Here is a 16379-nt window from a genome sequence, read left to right as displayed (position 1 = left end):
AAAAAAAAAGGATAGGTTTCACAGTTTTTGGTGCTACCGATGCTACTGCTTATACTACTGTTCTAGTAATTTGTCGTGATAAAACAGTCGTCGAAATTGAAATTTGTCATGCTGTATGTGTGTTTATTAATGAAAAAGAGTCATATTACAGTTTGTTTGGATCTATAGACAAAAGGGGGAAAGGGAACAGTGTGATCGAAAGAACAGAAGAATAGGGGATAGCGATGATGATAATAATAGTAATGGTATATGTCGGTATATTGTGTGGTATTGTACATTTGCTGCCACTGCTGCATGATGCTGCATGGTTAGCTTTTGCGCTTGCTACGAGGGAGTAACAATAGTGTGGCAGTGACCAACAAAACCTGTCACACACACACGTCAAGCTGCACGAACATTCCAATTATTGAATGTTTTGACCCAAAAGCTGCAACTCCTGATCCGCCTCATCGTCGTCGCACCACCATAAAAGGGTCCAGTAATTCTCATTGTGGGTCTGGGCTTTCCATCGACCACCGGATATTTGCACTTGGCTCGGATCCATTGGCGAGTCTGGCAATGGGAAATGCACCATAGGCACATAAATCTCGGTAGGTCCCTCGACCTTTGCACTGCTTCTATAGCTAAACACAAACGACGCACGCTGTTTGTGTGTAGGCGACACATACTCGACTGAGAGCGGTACGCCCCCAATTTTGTGTGCATGTGGACGGTGCAAAGAGATAATGTCGCGCACATTCACTCCACCCGCGTTTGCGCCAACAAAACTGCTGCTGCTGCTAGTAGCCATCGCACTTAGTTTGCCGTCTGTTGCTGTTTCAGGGAGTAGCGTTTCACTGCTCGTGTCAGAATCATCTGTCACGTCTTCCTTGAATGCTATCGCCGCTGCGTTGTCTCGGCCTTGCCAGATGCTAAGATCCTCGCCATTCCATAGATCGCCCCACCTTGGATGGTTGTCGGGTACATAGTTCCACAATGTATAACTGACCAAGTTACATTCTGCTGCGTGAATACTGGCATCCATGGCCTTATTCTGAGGTGCTTCTGGACTGCCCATAGGATAATACGTGTCGTTATCCTTGTTTTTGAGCATCACCGACCGTCTAGAGGACCAGCTGCTATTGGTGGCTCCGCCGTTACTACTCTTCCTATTGCTCCTTTTCATGAATCGACCAAATAGCCAGACAAACATCCAAGAAAACCATCCCGTCACTGTGGATTTTTGCTTGACCGGCTCCATGTCGTACGGGATACCAATTTCACCAATAATGAACGGAAATGAACCGAGCGTTTCTAGACCTTCCATCTTGAGCGTCTCAATCTGGTCTACAAAACATTGCCGGATAGCTTTTTCACCGAGGCGCAAGGCACGAACAAAACGTAAAGGACCGGTACCGTACTTGCCACGTTTGAGATTGATATAGTCAACATTGTAGCTGCACCATTTTTTCTTAACGAGTGTCAATCCATCATACCAATGGGGTGTCAAAGCCATCTTTTTCAACGAAGGCGGCATGCTGGGTGCCTGTTCCATGATGGGCGGCTGGACAAACAAGATGGCATCCGGGTGGACCTCCAGCAAGCTATCAGAATAGTCCTTGATAAAGTTGAGCCAGTAGTGGGCATAGCTTTCTGTGGTTACAAAATAGTCAGGTCGCATGACTGTCCGAGCATATGGATCCCAGAGCCCGTGGTTGGCCCAGATACACCCGGGTTTCCAATCATCTGCCCGCTGCCAACCGAAACTTTGATCTGCAGTCTTTAATTCTTCGGTAGAAAGCCATGCCTGAACGCCTTGTGGATCGACCAACACACGTCCGTCGCGCTTGGGTCCACGCCACGTAAATACCCAATTGTCAACTTCTGTGGCGATGCCAGTGCCCAACATCATGCCTTCAAATGGAGTAGGAGTCAGTCCCTTTTTGAAGTCAACATCTTCGGCCGGTCGTCCCGTAATATCTGGCCATCCAATGTATCCTTGTCCTGGCTCGTTCATGGTATCATAGCCAATGACAACGTGTCCCTGCAGGTCGTTTACTTGCACCCGCCGTGCGAGTTCAGTAAAAGCACGGATATAGTGTGATTGCATATAGTCCTGCACGTGGACGCCGTTTACAATGCATTTCGGAGCATATGTTTTCCCCGCAAAAAATAGCGTGAATAGTGTCGCGGCAGCAAGCTTTTGGTAATTGGTGTTCCATATCATCTTGGGAAATTTCTCAGGCTCGGGATGAACGTTGTGAACAATGGCGGCGTTGGTTGCTGTAAAGCGCTGAGGGTTCAAGCCAGCAAGTGTATGCGTCCATCCTGGATGCCCTGATCCACCACAATGACGAGACCACTAAAAACCAATATTCAGCAAATATAGCATCATCCTTTTTGTTGTTGCCACTTTGTATGTGATTCACTATAACAAAGAGGTCCTCATAATTACCGTATCCTGATGTGGGTTTAAATATACTTTCAAGCCGTACTCTTTGCATTTTTTGAGTATTTCAATGACATAGTCGAGGTAATCTTCATCGTAAATTCCGCTAGATGGGAGGTGGGGAAACTGGATCAGCTTATAATCTGAAAATGCTTTATGCAGCCTTGATAGTATTTGACAACAATAAACAACATACGGTCCCTCGTGCTCGATGGCTTCCCAAGTCACCATGAATCGTAATAAAGTGAATCCATGGTCAACCAGTCGTTGCATGTGCATATCTGCTTCGTCAAGCGGAAACGGTCGGCCGACAAAAGATACCTTGCGATCGTAATCGAACCAAAAACCATTCGGCTCATGAGAAGGTACCCCCACAGGGAGTTTAGTGCCACCGCTCAGGTTGATTCCGCGGAAAATAACTGTGCGCTGTGTTTCTGGTTCAGTGAACCAAGGTCCATTCACTTGCATGATCGATGAGTTAAAAAATAAAAATAAAAGGGAGAGGGAAGGTTTAAAAGAGGGAGAGAGAGAGAGACGTAGTGAGAGTCAAAGTTGAAGCGAGAGAGAATGTCCGCGCTTTACCAGCGGAGTGCTATACAGAAACGAGTGATGATCCGCACGTATACATATTTAGCGCACGAGCCCTTGGAATAAATCACACGCAACAGCATCATAACCGTACACATACACACGCATCGCCTACATGGTCAGGTACCACGATCAGATATATACTACTATAGCAACTGCTTGGATCAGATCATATGGCGTGTGTGTGCTGTGTATATATTCCGGGGGAAAGTGTAGTAGGATCTTCTGACTTTTTATTGGTCAAATCGATTTTAGCTTTCTCCTAACCGGTGGCCTTTGCAGCACCCTCATCTTTAGTTTACACCGTTCCATGCATATAGTTTCTCGTAACGAATGCACACAGTATTGGCCAAGAAGTGGTATGTTATTATTGGCTCAATTCAAATACACACAAACATACTACGCACGTACTATGCAAGTTGAGCCTCTTCGTTTTATTCTTGTTTAATGCTGTTCACGATTGCAGCATATATGCAGGGGTGTTTCTTACTTAGGGATAATATTCATTTCCTTCAGTTTGTCAAAAATGTTGTAAAAGCTCTGGATGCTATCCACAGTCTTGTTCCAACCGAATTTGCGCATCTTGTCATGAGAGCCATCATCTTCCCAGCCGCGTGCCATCATAGTATCTTATAATGGCATGTAATTTACGAGTTGGAATAGCAAGAATTGATACAGGGTTAATAAGATCGTATAAGTGCACATGAAGTCTGCTGCTTTTGCTATCGCTACATTCTAATGTGCACATACCAACAAAGGCCCAAGTAGCATAATCGAATGCTTTGATATCCAGATTATGCTTTTCGGCAATTTGATGCCAGCAATCCGCGTTTTCTTCCATGTAGTTATTCAAGCTAAAAGTTTGTCCACGAACATCGTCACCATCATTTGACTTTTTGCAACTAACGACTTCATCATCAGCCACTACTTCAAGGCCAAAGTACCTGTTATACATAATCAGATGATACATTTAATATACGTAGCCGTAATAACTGTATAGTATGTTTACTTGGAATTTGAGACACTTACTCTGCAATTTTGTGCCACAAATCGCGTGTTTGAGTCTTAGGGCCATCTGCAGTGTTGAATGCATTGTTTCCTGCTTGCTTGTTTAGTGATGCCCACACTTGAAAATCAGCATTGTTTGTTGCTGTGGAAAAATCATTCTTTGCGTTCCACTGCTCTTTGCAACCCGGAAATCCCAATTTTCTGCCTAACGATTTCTGCAAAGATGCATATATCGCCAACGATACAGCAAAATTCATAAAGTTCCCTATAAGTTTGAAAACAAAATGGTGTTATTTTAGTTCTTTTGATTTCTCTGTATTATTTTTTATATTCTCCCTGCTAATGAAGAGTACGGCAAATGGCCTTCTGTTTTACCTTTACTGACACCCAAAATCGTATTGGGCCGCGAAATGATCCAACGCCACTCATGCTCTTGACAAATCGATTTCGTCAAATCTTCTTGGGGATAATAAAAGTTTGACGCAACGTCTGAACGAGGCGCGTCTTCTAGGAAGGGTTTCTTGGCCAAATACGGCGGTCCATGAACATTACCATAATACTTGTAGCCGGTCTGCAGGACAAATGTTTCAAAACGAGGCGGGTTAACTGCAGCGATCGCGTTCAAAGCCTTGGACAATAGTTCCGTATTCACATCTACAAGTTCTTGATCCGTAGGCTTTTCAATATAGGTGTAATGGAACGCGTGTTGCGCTTCCTTTGCACCGTGGTCGGTCAAGATTTTGGCGAACTCTTGCACGGACACTTTGAGAATGTCGACCGAGGCAAAGACGACACGGGGATCATCGAATTCGAGCTGAGGAGGACGACGCGAGATTGCAATGATTTTGCTCCATTCGCTTGCAGGAGCTTGAATAAGTTGTGTCAGTAGAGCAACGCCGCTGATGCCGTTGGCGCCGAATACAATTGCTACTCTTCCTCCCATTACAATCAATTTCTTGTTTGGGTCAAGTACAAAGATGTGATGGATGCAGTTACTTTTTTCTTCCGGAAATGATAGAGAGAAAAGAATTTTTCCCTTGTTTTATACAGAATGGATGTTGCATTTGCTTACAAATCAAGGGTGTTGACGTCAATATTATACCAAGTAAATAAGTAGACTCGCAAGCTGACAAAACGATGACATCAGTATTACATACAGTACACTGCGAATATTTACTGACAATGACCAAAAGCTAACAACGTATAACCACGGCGCTTTCAGCATATCAATACCCAATTAGCTTCCAATTCTGGTGAACCAGTATAACCTGCGATGTCGTTGTTATCGCTTACAGCATATGCATGAACAGCTTTTGTTGATATACTAAGCTCAATTATACACCGCCGATGCTGTCGCTTTTAATCCTTTCTGGCTTACCGTTGGCTCTCGCCGGCCCGATTTTACTAAACAGGTTATGTCTCTTATATCCGTCAGGAAGGTGATAAGTCATAGATGACTCAAACAGAAAATTAACGCATAGCACTATTATCGATATAACTTCAGGGATGACAATTCGAACGAATAAAACCACGATTCGATTTTACTTTGGCGTATTGTTGAATAGCATCATGACCTTACGGAAGAGACCGTAGATTGCTTCTAGCTTGGGACACTGTCGTAAAAGCTTTTCAAAACAAAGATTCCCAACGGCCAAGAGCATTAATCATTACGATGTAACGTACTTGGTTTGAGGATGAAAAGACTTCACAACCTTGTAAAAGTGATCGATCATGCTTTCTGATTGACAAAATCCCAAAACTCTCTTATTACCATATTCGGATGCCACGTTCCTCAACACGTACATGATGTGTTTGATGCTTTTAATTAACAGAGAAAATCGCGAAAGAAGGTATTAAGTCGATTGCCGTTTTGCGCAACCCTCACGTTCACCAAAAAATTGACGATCCTAACAGGTATCAACGTTTGACGAGGGCAGGTCATATATGATCTCCAGGCTTTAATGTTAATGTTAGAAAGATACTTACAAAAAATGAGGACCCTATTACAAAGTGCTTTCCAAGAGGTTGACTTCACCGGGTTTCGCCTGTGAAAGCGGGTTAATTTTGGTTTGATGTCCAATGGATTGTTTCATGGAATATGTAATGTAGTATAGCTCACCGGTAACGCATGGGTCCTAAAATATAAATGCAAAAACTAATAAATCACATCTTGTATACTGTAATTAAACAAGCCAACTCTTCAAAAGGTTCAAGAAGTATTTCAAATCTACTTTCTTTCGACTTATTTTGCCGCTTATTTGATTTGACCATTACTTTGTTTATGCTCACTCTTCGTTTTAACTATCCAGGACATGCATCCACCCTTAAAATGTTCAAGTTTCAGTTTTTTGTTATATATAGTCGATTCACCATGTTTGTATTTCTTTAATTCTACACTAACAACATCGTCCTGTGGTCTTGCGCCATTGCATATTCTATTTGCTTGCATATCTACAGTATACCATCGAGATATCTATGGACGAATGCTAAAATAAAGACACAACACTGATGAATTGACGTCAATGCTCGTAAATTTCAAATAGTCAAAGATTATGAAATACTGTATGTATATTGGCAATATTGTTTTGGACACGGCAATAGTCTGGGATAATTAAACAACGATGATAGCTTAGCTGAGGAAGAAAGAATTGGACGCGCGGATTGATCACTTGCATACAATATAGTCCCCTCGCGGTATATATTGGTTGTTGTAACTACATAATAAGTATACTTCAAAATACATTCTTCGTATAGTAACAATATTAGATGCTTCAAAGGTACATCGATTGTGAGCCATTCTCGTTAATGATATTGCCAGAAATCGTAGGTAATATATATACCAAGCATTAACGTCATCGAAGGCTGATTGATGTCATGAATTTACTCGTTAGTCCAGTAGCCAGCCAGTTTCGCAAATGATTCCAAGAGACAGGAGAATTAATTGATCCAATAATATTTAGATGCTACTGGCGTTGTTTTCTCCTATACAGCGTTCCCCACATTTCATGGAATAGACTTCAGCCGTGTAAATAGTGGGAAAAGTTAATTGTCTTATTGATATATAAGCAAAAGTTTCATTTCGGATGGATCAAAGGGAGGTATGCTACGATTTGGCCGTATTTTCTTTTCCCTTCGTATCCTGTTGTGTGTTCTTAAGATGTAACATTTGTGGATTTTTCTGTTCTGCATTGTCTGTTGAACGACCGACTATATAGTATTGATTGACAAGGAGGCCAGGCGGCACTTGAACTTCGAATGTTTAGCTCAGGCCTTGGTTGTATTCTTGCCGCGGTAATAAAATCTTTGGTGATATTCTCCAGTTAATTCGCTGTAGACGCACTGACCATGGCGAAAAAAGAAAGTACAAGCGGAGCAGCGTAAATGTGAAACATATATGCAGCTATGGGAACCACAGGCAACCATAACGACGCCGTAGCAAAAAAAGAGGCTATCATAGCATCTTCCAACGCGTTAATACTAGTGTGTTTTACTGCTCTCGCATGCTTACAGAGAACGCACTGTGTGCGATAAAAAGGAAAAAAACGCGTGACGTCACGGCCTTTGAAATTTTCATGACAATAAAAGAAAGGTAGTTTCCAGCTCTCCTTTTTTCTTCTTTACCAGCATCTACATTCCAAAATGTCAGAAACCGATAAGCCCTTGTCTTATGCCCTGTGTGCACTGCTGATGTATCCAATCGCTTTAGCGTATATCGCCTGTCGTTGGCTAATTGCCGCGACAATTCCCTTTTTTTCTTTCCTGTTGCTGCCGTCGTTGTCTGCGTCGTCCGGTTTCCTGTCGTTGTTGCTGCCCGCGACATTCAGTTTGTTTCTGCCTTTGGGCGAATACCGTTGCCGTGAGACGCGTCCCGCCATGGGCCTGAATGAGGCCGGCGCTCGAGAGCTTGCTGTAGTGGCGGCTCCTGCAGTGGTTGTTCCTGCTCCCGTGCACGTTGTGCAGCTGGATGAGTTGAGTGTGCAGTCAATGGCTCTTCGTAAGAATGATGCCCAGCCTTCGGGTGCTGACGCCAGCCTTCCAGTCTCGCCTTCGTTGCCACCTGCGGTCGATATCCTCCCTGCTGTGCCTAACGGCATCGACGTCCCCTCATTTGCAGTTGTCGATGAGGCTCCCATTGACCAAGTTGTGCGTAATCCGTCCCCAGTGACGTCGCCTTCTTCCGCGTCCTTGGACCAGCTCCCATCGCAGCTGCCAGTAGCAGATGATTTTGCTGCTGAGGACCATGGTGTGGTTGTCTCGCTTGACGAAGAGGCCTCTGTGCCTGTTGTTTCTGTGCGCTCCGTTCGCCGCCAGCCCCGTCACCGCCATCATCAACACCTCCGTCGCCAACACCCGGTTTCTTCTTCGTTCCGCGCTCCTCACCACCACCACCACCACCACCGGGATCATCAAATCCGCCACCACCGTCACCATTACTTGCCGCTCGTTGCCCCGTCCGTTCCTTCTGCTCCTGTTCCTGTTCCTGCTCCTGTTCCTGTTCCTGTTTCTTCTTCTCGTCAACACCACCGCCATCAACGCCGCCGCCAACAACACCCCCATCATCGACACCACCACCATCACCGCCGCAACCACACAGTCCTTGCATCCTTCCGCGCACCTCGTCATCACACCCGCCACCGTGAAATCCGCCACCGTCACCGTCACCACCACTACTTGCCGCTGTTCGCTCCTTCCGTTCCGTTCGTCCCCACAGTCGCTCCTTCAACCCACCGCCACCACCGTCCTCATCAACAAGTCCGTTCCCGTCCCTATCCTTCTGCGCACCTCCTCAGCTCCACCCGTCGCCGCCACCACCGCCACATCCGCCAGCGCAACACCTTGCAGCTATTCTTCCCTTCCGTCTCTTCCTGTCCTATCGCTGCATCCACCACTTTCGCCCTCGCCAACACCCCCATGTCCGTCGTCGCGCCGGAGCCAATGGCTCACGTTCCTGTCGTTTGCGGCCCGGAGAGCATGGAAGACGACGACGACGAAGAAGAAGACGACGACGTGCGCACCGAGGAAGACGACGAAGAAGATGATGATGACGAAGACGAAGACGACGACGACGACGAAGAAGGTGACGACGAAGAAGAAGGTGCAGAGTTCGCTGCAATGATGGCAGCAAACTTGGGTGTCACGTTGGAAGAGTATGAGGAGTTGCAGCGTCTCCTCGAGACTGGCGACGATGAGGCGCTCTTCGCTGGTCTGCTGCAGGCTGCTCGTGGAGACATCGACCGAGTCTCCGAGATGGAGCAGGTCTTGTCGGCGTGTAAGTGGCTACATCCTCTTTTAATTCGCTGTCGAGTGCTTTCGTATTGCCCCAGATTGATGCTAATTGCAATGTCCTTTTTAGTTGGCCTTCTTTAGGCATTTGTTCTGTCTGTGTGCTTGTTTCTCTCCGTTCCTTTGGTCTCTCCCCTTTCCCTTTCCTGGTGTCGCCCACTTTGAATCCGCCTGTTTGTGTCGCTGTCTCTTCATTTCCGCATGTTTTTTTCTTTTCCTCTGGTGCCGTGCTTGGCGTTGTCGTGTACGCCTGCATCAGGCGATGTTTATGGTTGCGCGTGTGTGCTTGGTTGGGGTAAGTGTCTCAGCAGTGTTGCTTGAGCGAGATGCATACAGTACTGATGCTGATGAGTTTACTGTTTTTATTTCAAATAGAGCGCATGCGGCGTGTTTTCGGTGTGTCTGGCGGTATCCGCCTTCGTCAGGCGATGGGGTGCGGCCCGGACATCTCAGTGGATGGTTTCTTGAGGTAAAGGCGGTTGGGGCTGGCATTGGCGCCGGCACTGGCTGCAGCCACCGGGGGTGAAGGGGTTGGAGGGGGCACATGGGGACAACTCCAGTTGAGCCGGTGGTGGGGAGGTGAGCAACGCTCTGGTTGTGTAGGCAGCAGGAATCCACATCGAGCACATGTACAGCGGCGGTTCTTGACAGCAAATGACAACCCAAGGTGTCATGCTTGTATGACTACGGTACATACTATGCTTTCTTTGATACCTACGGCCATTTGATAAGAAGAGGCTTACTAACTGATATATCCTTTCCTTCTATCCTTCTTCCCTTCTTCGTATCGCATTCGACACGGATGTGGTGTGGAGAAGGCGAAGAGGGGCCCAGTATAGGAATTTATTCCTTTCCCAAGGTTGTCATCCCAGTCAGTTCCAGTTCATGTGATGGTGTTCCTGCGTAAGCCCTGGCAACCGGAGCAATGTTGCTCACCCAATCCCTGCCACCGAAAGCTCAACCGGAGTTATCCTCGCCCTTTCCATACCCTGGATCCTCCACCGGTTGTAGTCAGTGCCACAGCCATGTTAGTCCAGCCTCAGCCTTCACCTTTGCCTCCGGATTCCGTGAAGCTGGGGTGTCCGGGTTGGGGTGTCAGGCCAGCGGTGTGGGTGGTACGCCGCGATGGAGAGCGTCAGCTTTCCAGGCTAGCCGAGTAAAAATTCGGGGTGTTGTGAGAATCCCGTCTTTGGCTTGATCACGTCGTCTCGTGTGGTCTTGGTGGATGATCCATGATGGTTATGCTGCTACAGGTGGCGTCAGATTTCCAGGCTAGCCGAGTAAAAACAACCTCTTTTACTTGATGTCGATTCGAGGATTGGCAGAATCCCGTCTTTGGCTTGATCAGTCTTTTGGCGATAGACTATCAAGATCGATCAGCATTATCCAATCGTCGGCACCCTCTGGTTTTCTTCCCGTTGGTCCAGGCAACAACTACATTCGACGTTCTAACTCGGATTGAATATTCCCAGTGTGGAAGGAGCAAGTATATTGTCTACTGGTAATGCTATGGCGACAAGGGCTCTTCAAGCGGGTGCGGATATCTGTTCTCAAGTGATCCAATAAGGCACTTCCCCTTCTGGGCAGAAAATTGCATGCATTTAACACGTCCATAGGCGGACCAAGTGCAAGTCGTGGTGGACAGCCTTTGGCATCAACTGTTTTCAGCGGACGACAAGTGACAGGCGGAAAAGGCGACATATAATTATGGGCGAGTCATACTCAGACGCAGCAGCAATGAATCACTTATCGCACATCTTTACGAGGAATATGCAAGCTGATCAAACATTTCAAGCTGGTCAAAAATTTCAAACTGTGTGGCCGTAGACGGATCAATTCACCAAGCATGCGGGCAAATATGTGGGATGGTTTCACATCAAGGCACGATCATCGTCATCATCATTAACCATCCCTACTTTTGTGGTGAAACCCCAAAGAGAAAGCGGCAACAAAAGGAGCAGCGGCAAACATCGTATCGACAAACAGTGTCCATCGCTACCTATGATGGCCACATGGAGCAAGATACTTCAGCGACAAAAACTGCAACAATGCATACGACAATTCAATCCGTTCAGAATCACAAGGTGTAATGTGACGGCAACACTCATTACAACTATTCAAATCAGTCAACGTCAAGTCAAGGAGATGAAAACAATCCTCATCTATCTCGGTTTACGACGAGGAGACTTGTGGAGACAGCAGCATGGCGACAAAAAGACGACATTGGCATTGTCAGCTTTCAATATGGGGACAACATCGGGCAATGGACGGCCATTCGAATGCGTCTTCATCATTTCTATCAGACGGCACCAAAGCAGAAAGACTGGCGACTTCTATTATGGTGGCAATTGAGCGCAAAAGACAAACAGTAAAAACTGGATAGCAGCACGCATGGCAACTATTCAAGCTGGCTCAACAGCTTTTTATCTACAAGGTGGCAACTCTTCTTGGCGACAAAGAAAATTCTACCAGGAATCATTGGAGCAAATTTATTATCGCTTCGGGTGTGGTAGCAACCAAGCACAGGAGGCCATCGCGGCAATGAAGCACGGTGGCAATGCAACACATCTGACAATCAATACTGGCAACAAAGCATCTATGGAGCGCCACACATGCGACTGTTTGACACTGGACCAAGAGATATCACATCGTAACCCTATGCATCTGCCCATGTGAACAAGTATCATTTTATCGACAGCCCCTGGTAAACAGCGTGCATTATGGTGGCAACACGATCCAAGCTGTACCACGGGAAGAATTGGCGACAAGATACGAGGAGACATATTTAAATGACAACACTTCAAACGCTAGGTGGATGCAAAGCATATAGTAAGTTCTATCTTAACAATATCAAGTCGGGCAAAATGTGATTCTTACATTCAATTTCTTCTTAGGGGGGAAAGATTGCGAACAATCTGAAAATTGCTCATGAAAAACAACAAACCAAACTCATCGACATGGGCGGGCAAAGAATATCAAGGACAACGATGCACACGGGACACGGCTATTTGATGGAGCAGTATGATATTATCGTGGCGGTTTCATTTCTGCTTTAGTGGTGAAGCAGCAATGGGGACAAAAGAAGGAACGAGAAGCACACCTGTCCAAGACGCATCAAGCAAACACTGCGTCTAAAGGTCACTATCAACAAGGGGCACATTATTACCAGAGGGATCCGACGGCATTGCGTAGACGCAATAATGGCGGCACTATCCGTATCCGACTTTCGAATGCATGCTGGCGAGCTCACGTTGAAGACACTGGTCGCACAACCGATAAATGCTACTCGACGAGAGAATCAGTCGATGGCTCCTGTCGCACGGGACATATATTCAAGAACTGCGCATTATTGACATTCGCACACACATATTGTTTATGGCAGCAGCTTGACCGTTGATAGGAGAGAACTTTTAAGGTAATTTGAATTTACATGATATGAGTCTGGAGCGGGAAATATGAAGCCATTAGCATTGATGCGTGTATTTTTGATCGATTAATCTTTTAGTAAAAGCGGTGGGCGACATGACTACTCGATGATACTACCTTAAGGAAGGCATCGTGCATGTGTATCCATGACAAATCAATGGATGGCACGCAGCAAACAAGGGAGGCTTTCTGTCATTTCTTCTATATCAAGCGTTAGCTACAAGGACAGTCATTAGTATATATGGAGACAATACAATTTCATGGTCACACTACCTTGGAAATCGCAACAGAAGAAGCATACATTGCTGTATCATGGTAAGAAGCAAAACCAAGAGAAACAATTGATCATTCATGCTTTTGTAAAATTATCTGCTCATTGTGACTTTGCTACAATCATATCGTTAGTGAACGCCGCTATTTATGCAACGAAAAATTCGACATATTCTACCCAGCCAAGAAATCTCTTCTGACAAAGCGTTGGTAAGTTACGGTCCAGGTAACGATAGCCCCCCAAAATACAAGTAACAAAAAGAAGAAAAAAAAGAAAAGAAAAGAAAATCAGGAATTAGATTAGTAGTAGATTAGAGAGAATCTAAAAACAACACCAAGCATCACGCGGTCTGTGACGACGGAAAGCAAAAGTAGCGAAATTCAAGGCAACAAAAAGTCAGAAACAAATGTCAGGAAAAAAAATCATCACTGCCTTTCGTACAATACGGCACCAAGAAAACGTCAACAAGTCGGTGGGTGTCTTACATATCACCTTAAGCAAATTTGCTTACGACCGCACCACATACCCGATCAACATCGCATCAAAAGCTAACACATGCAACAACAGCAGCAATTTATATCAGTGCGAAGAAAAGATGAAGTCTACACAAGACACAGAGCATCACATACAAAACAAACCAAGCGATATCAAATTGCAGTCAATTCCACTACCAGACTGAAAAGCAAGACTGGGGCAATTATATGGTGTAAATAATCAGCAGTAAGTACAAATAAGTCACACGGATTCACTTGAGATGAAGACATTGATAACTAACGTGAAAGGCTTATTGATATTTAGAGACAAAATACAGCGCTGAGGATCATCATCGATACAAATCCACAAGCACAGTCTATTATCGCCTTCAACGGCCTCCATATCATTCGCGTCGAGCTCAAGACAACAGAGCATTTAGCGAAGGCTGCGCGAAAAAAAAAAGAAAAAAAAAACCAGATCGACATACATAATCGAATGCAAAATTAACACGACATGATAACACACCAAAAAGGACCGAAGATACCAACAAGCAAATCACACAAATATCATGTACCTCAAGCTAGTGAAGACGACAATTATCAAGACGTAAAAGACCGTAACAACTGCCACAGACGAATCCCATGAATCAGAATATTATGTAGTTAGAGAAAAAAATTAATTGAAGAAAAAAAGAAAGACAAAAAAAATCAGAGGGCTATCGTTACCACGGACAAAAGCTTACTAACATTTGTAGGAATGCACAAGTTACTTACATATTATAAGAAATAAACCTGCTATTATATGAATCAAGTTACAGTTATGTCCTTATAAAACTAGAACATATGTATCATAAATTGCTAATTTATCAAACACCAACGCATAGTTCAACTTCCAACTATTTACCATTAACAGTTTGTAGCATAGGCAATACAATTTGTTTCTGTAAACTTTATATGGTGCATTTCATCTGTAATCGCCAATAATTTCTTCCAAATTTGAGATCTATCTACTTTACCCTAAGTCATTATATTTCAAATCTATACTTTAATAAACACTTTAGGCATGTAAAGAATAGTTATTGAAGTTTAGAAGTTGCAAAAAAAGTTTTAAAAAAAAGTTGATAGCTGTCAAAGATGGTCGGTCAAAGGCAATTTTCAGATATTTAGCAGGGAAGAATGCGATTTGAAACATGTTGCACAAGCGCGTCAGGGTTTTTACGGTCACGTGTGAATAGCTATCAGCCAATCATGTTCGAGATTTGCTTTCCCTCACTCTCTATACTGTTTTACCATGGCTCCCCAAATAGCACCAAAAGGCTGCTAAGAAAAAGCAATGTAATGATAATGGTCGTATTATCGTCACTGGAACCACATTGAACGAGGCAATTCAAACAACAATGGAAGAGGAGACAATCCCTTATGATTGGGAAATTGTTTAGGGATATTCGTAGGATATACCCAGAAAAGAAAAGTTTTCTTCAAGAGAGTATACTTCACATCACAGAATTGCCATTCACTATTAACACGTTACACATATTACCGAATAAAGAATCTGAATTTTAAAAGTTGAAAAATTGAAACAAAATGAAGTTTTGGCGATTACAGACGAAATGCACCATACATATGATAGGCGAGACCTGCATTTCTTTAATAGCATTAATTCACCATGCCCACCTTTGCTCAATTAAGACTTCATCAAGCATGTGTCACTTTTCGACGCATCGTTATGGAAGAGAGGGAGACCGTAGAAACTTTCCAAAAGCCGTTAAATATTTTTGAAAGAACTAGCCAGAGATTCCACTTCATTAGACGGTGTTTCCCTCCTCCTCTTTGCTCATATGGTTTGCTTCAATTAAGCTTAAGAGTCAAAATGAGGCACCGTCTACAAATGTGTACTAGGAGCATGCCACTTCTACAGTTGCGGTCACCTGATTCTTGTTCCACCTGTATTGTTACTTTCCTCGAAGTTTTGATAAAATATGATATGCAGTCTGTAGCTCCTGGTCAATGCGCTCTTTTCTTTTGTCAGCCAATCCCTGCGTGCGCTCCCATCTTCCCGACTTGTATTTTTTTTTTCCAAAAAAAAAAAAACTCATGCCAACTGAACCCCATGAGGAGGCGGTAACAAAAGATGGACAACAGCATTTAAAACGCATTCCGCGTCGACAATATCGCAAAGAACGTAAGCTTGCTGCACGAAAAGCACGTCGTCAGCAGCATGCAGAACAACGCGATCGACTGCAACAAGTTAATGAACAACAGGCGTTAAACGATCATTCTGAATACCTTCAACAAAAGCAATTGTGGGAAGAACGTGAGCAGCGGTATGAATTGATCAATGCCGTTCGAAAACGAGCAGAAGAGGCTGAACGAGTAGCAAAAGAGGTGGCAAAGGTAAAAGATACGACATATTTTTTTTTTTGCGCACACAGAGGTCAAGTAGACGTGATATTGACCCACTTCTTTGTATTTCATACAGCAAAAATGGCGCGAAGCTTTATTACGTATGCCTATGCTCCCACCTTCAATGACAACGAATACTAGTGATAGTATTGACAGTACAGGGAATCAGGTACGATCTACATTATGTACATGGAACTTGTGTCGCTATTTTCGTAAAGGCTAAATTGAGTTGTTTAATGTAGGCCAATATCCGAAATATGCCAAAGTTCGTCAGTAGAGACAATGGGCAACGGCAATCCAGCAAAAAATGGCCAGACATTGATGGTGATACCATAAATTGGCCTTGATATCCTTTTCGAAAAAGCAAATGCATATATCCTTATTAGAAAAAGCATTCTTAGTCCAATCAATCCTACTCATTATTTCATGAAAAAGAAAATTGATGGCTGGTTATCTGTGTATTTTATTTTATCTTGTTTTCTCGAACATAAAACACCAA

General features: G+C 44.2%; 6 protein-coding genes across 6 annotated transcripts; 4 read left to right on the top strand and 2 right to left on the bottom strand.

Annotated features, from left to right (window-relative positions):
- Window positions 1-105: 105 nt before the first annotated feature.
- On the bottom strand, window positions 106-2996 carry BDB00DRAFT_853129 (glycoside hydrolase superfamily). The gene is made up of 3 exons (XM_053125604.1): window positions 2625-2996; window positions 2435-2534; window positions 106-2341 (listed from the first exon to the last, which is right to left on the bottom strand). The coding sequence occupies exons 1-3, from the start codon at window positions 2894-2896 to the stop codon at window positions 404-406; spliced, it is 2310 nt and encodes a 769-aa protein (XP_052973840.1). The 5' UTR covers window positions 2897-2996; the 3' UTR covers window positions 106-403.
- A 506-nt stretch (window positions 2997-3502) lies between these two features.
- On the bottom strand, window positions 3503-4967 carry BDB00DRAFT_792557 (NAD(P)-binding protein; the record flags this gene model as incomplete). The annotated part of the gene is made up of 5 exons (XM_053121129.1): window positions 3503-3645; window positions 3767-3815; window positions 3924-3960; window positions 4046-4289; window positions 4400-4967. 5 exons carry the CDS (start codon window positions 4965-4967, stop codon window positions 3503-3505), a joined length of 1041 nt encoding a protein of 346 aa, XP_052973839.1.
- A 4060-nt stretch (window positions 4968-9027) lies between these two features.
- BDB00DRAFT_109875 (uncharacterized protein) lies at window positions 9028-9829 on the top strand. The gene is made up of 4 exons (XM_053116091.1): window positions 9028-9052; window positions 9117-9293; window positions 9378-9602; window positions 9683-9829. Exons 2-4 carry the CDS (start codon window positions 9174-9176, stop codon window positions 9773-9775), a joined length of 438 nt encoding a protein of 145 aa, XP_052973838.1. The 5' UTR covers window positions 9028-9052; window positions 9117-9173; the 3' UTR covers window positions 9776-9829.
- Window positions 9700-10548, top strand: BDB00DRAFT_853120 (uncharacterized protein). Its single transcript, XM_053125603.1, has 2 exons — window positions 9700-9996; window positions 10123-10548. Exon 2 carries the CDS (start codon window positions 10198-10200, stop codon window positions 10465-10467), a length of 270 nt encoding a protein of 89 aa, XP_052973837.1. The 5' UTR covers window positions 9700-9996; window positions 10123-10197; the 3' UTR covers window positions 10468-10548.
- Window positions 10549-11698: 1150 nt separating this feature from the next.
- BDB00DRAFT_878380 (uncharacterized protein) lies at window positions 11699-12704 on the top strand (the record flags this gene model as incomplete). The annotated part of the gene is made up of 2 exons (XM_053127728.1): window positions 11699-11957; window positions 12364-12704. 2 exons carry the CDS (start codon window positions 11699-11701, stop codon window positions 12702-12704), a joined length of 600 nt encoding a protein of 199 aa, XP_052973836.1.
- A 2403-nt stretch (window positions 12705-15107) lies between these two features.
- BDB00DRAFT_109800 (uncharacterized protein) lies at window positions 15108-16371 on the top strand. Its single transcript, XM_053116089.1, has 3 exons — window positions 15108-15871; window positions 15957-16049; window positions 16123-16371. Exons 1-3 carry the CDS (start codon window positions 15485-15487, stop codon window positions 16225-16227), a joined length of 585 nt encoding a protein of 194 aa, XP_052973835.1. The 5' UTR covers window positions 15108-15484; the 3' UTR covers window positions 16228-16371.
- Window positions 16372-16379: the final 8 nt, after the last annotated feature.

The sequence above is a fragment of the Zychaea mexicana genome (assembly GCF_025766255.1).
Source record: "Zychaea mexicana strain RSA 1403 chromosome Unknown BDB00scaffold_134, whole genome shotgun sequence".
Lineage (NCBI taxonomy): Eukaryota > Fungi > Mucoromycota > Mucoromycetes > Mucorales > Lichtheimiaceae > Zychaea > Zychaea mexicana.
This window is presented reverse-complemented; position numbering and strand designations above follow the sequence as displayed.

What these genes read in the sequence shown, in the direction of transcription:
- BDB00DRAFT_853120 (XM_053125603.1), top strand. Translation starts at nt 10,198, where the DNA reads ATGGTGTTCCTGCGTAAGCCCTGGCAACCGGAGCAATGTTGCTCACCC.
- BDB00DRAFT_109800 (XM_053116089.1), top strand. Translation starts at nt 15,485, where the DNA reads ATGCGCTCTTTTCTTTTGTCAGCCAATCCCTGCGTGCGCTCCCATCTT. An exon ending in TAGCAAAAGAGGTGGCAAAG is followed by an intron (nt 15,872 to 15,956) that starts GTAAAAGATACG and finishes TATTTCATACAG; the next exon opens with CAAAAATGGCGCGAAGCTTT. An exon ending in TTGACAGTACAGGGAATCAG is followed by an intron (nt 16,050 to 16,122) that starts GTACGATCTACA and finishes TGTTTAATGTAG; the next exon opens with GCCAATATCCGAAATATGCC.
- BDB00DRAFT_853129 (XM_053125604.1), bottom strand. Translation starts at nt 2,896, where the DNA reads ATGCAAGTGAATGGACCTTGGTTCACTGAACCAGAAACACAGCGCACA. An exon ending in GCCATCGAGCACGAGGGACC is followed by an intron (nt 2,535 to 2,624) that starts GTATGTTGTTTA and finishes CCTCCCATCTAG; the next exon opens with CGGAATTTACGATGAAGATT. An exon ending in TAAACCCACATCAGGATACG is followed by an intron (nt 2,342 to 2,434) that starts GTAATTATGAGG and finishes ATTGGTTTTTAG; the next exon opens with TGGTCTCGTCATTGTGGTGG.
- BDB00DRAFT_109875 (XM_053116091.1), top strand. Translation starts at nt 9,174, where the DNA reads ATGAGGAGTTGCAGCGTCTCCTCGAGACTGGCGACGATGAGGCGCTCT. An exon ending in GGAGCAGGTCTTGTCGGCGT is followed by an intron (nt 9,294 to 9,377) that starts GTAAGTGGCTAC and finishes TGTCCTTTTTAG; the next exon opens with TTGGCCTTCTTTAGGCATTT. An exon ending in CGCGTGTGTGCTTGGTTGGG is followed by an intron (nt 9,603 to 9,682) that starts GTAAGTGTCTCA and finishes TATTTCAAATAG; the next exon opens with AGCGCATGCGGCGTGTTTTC.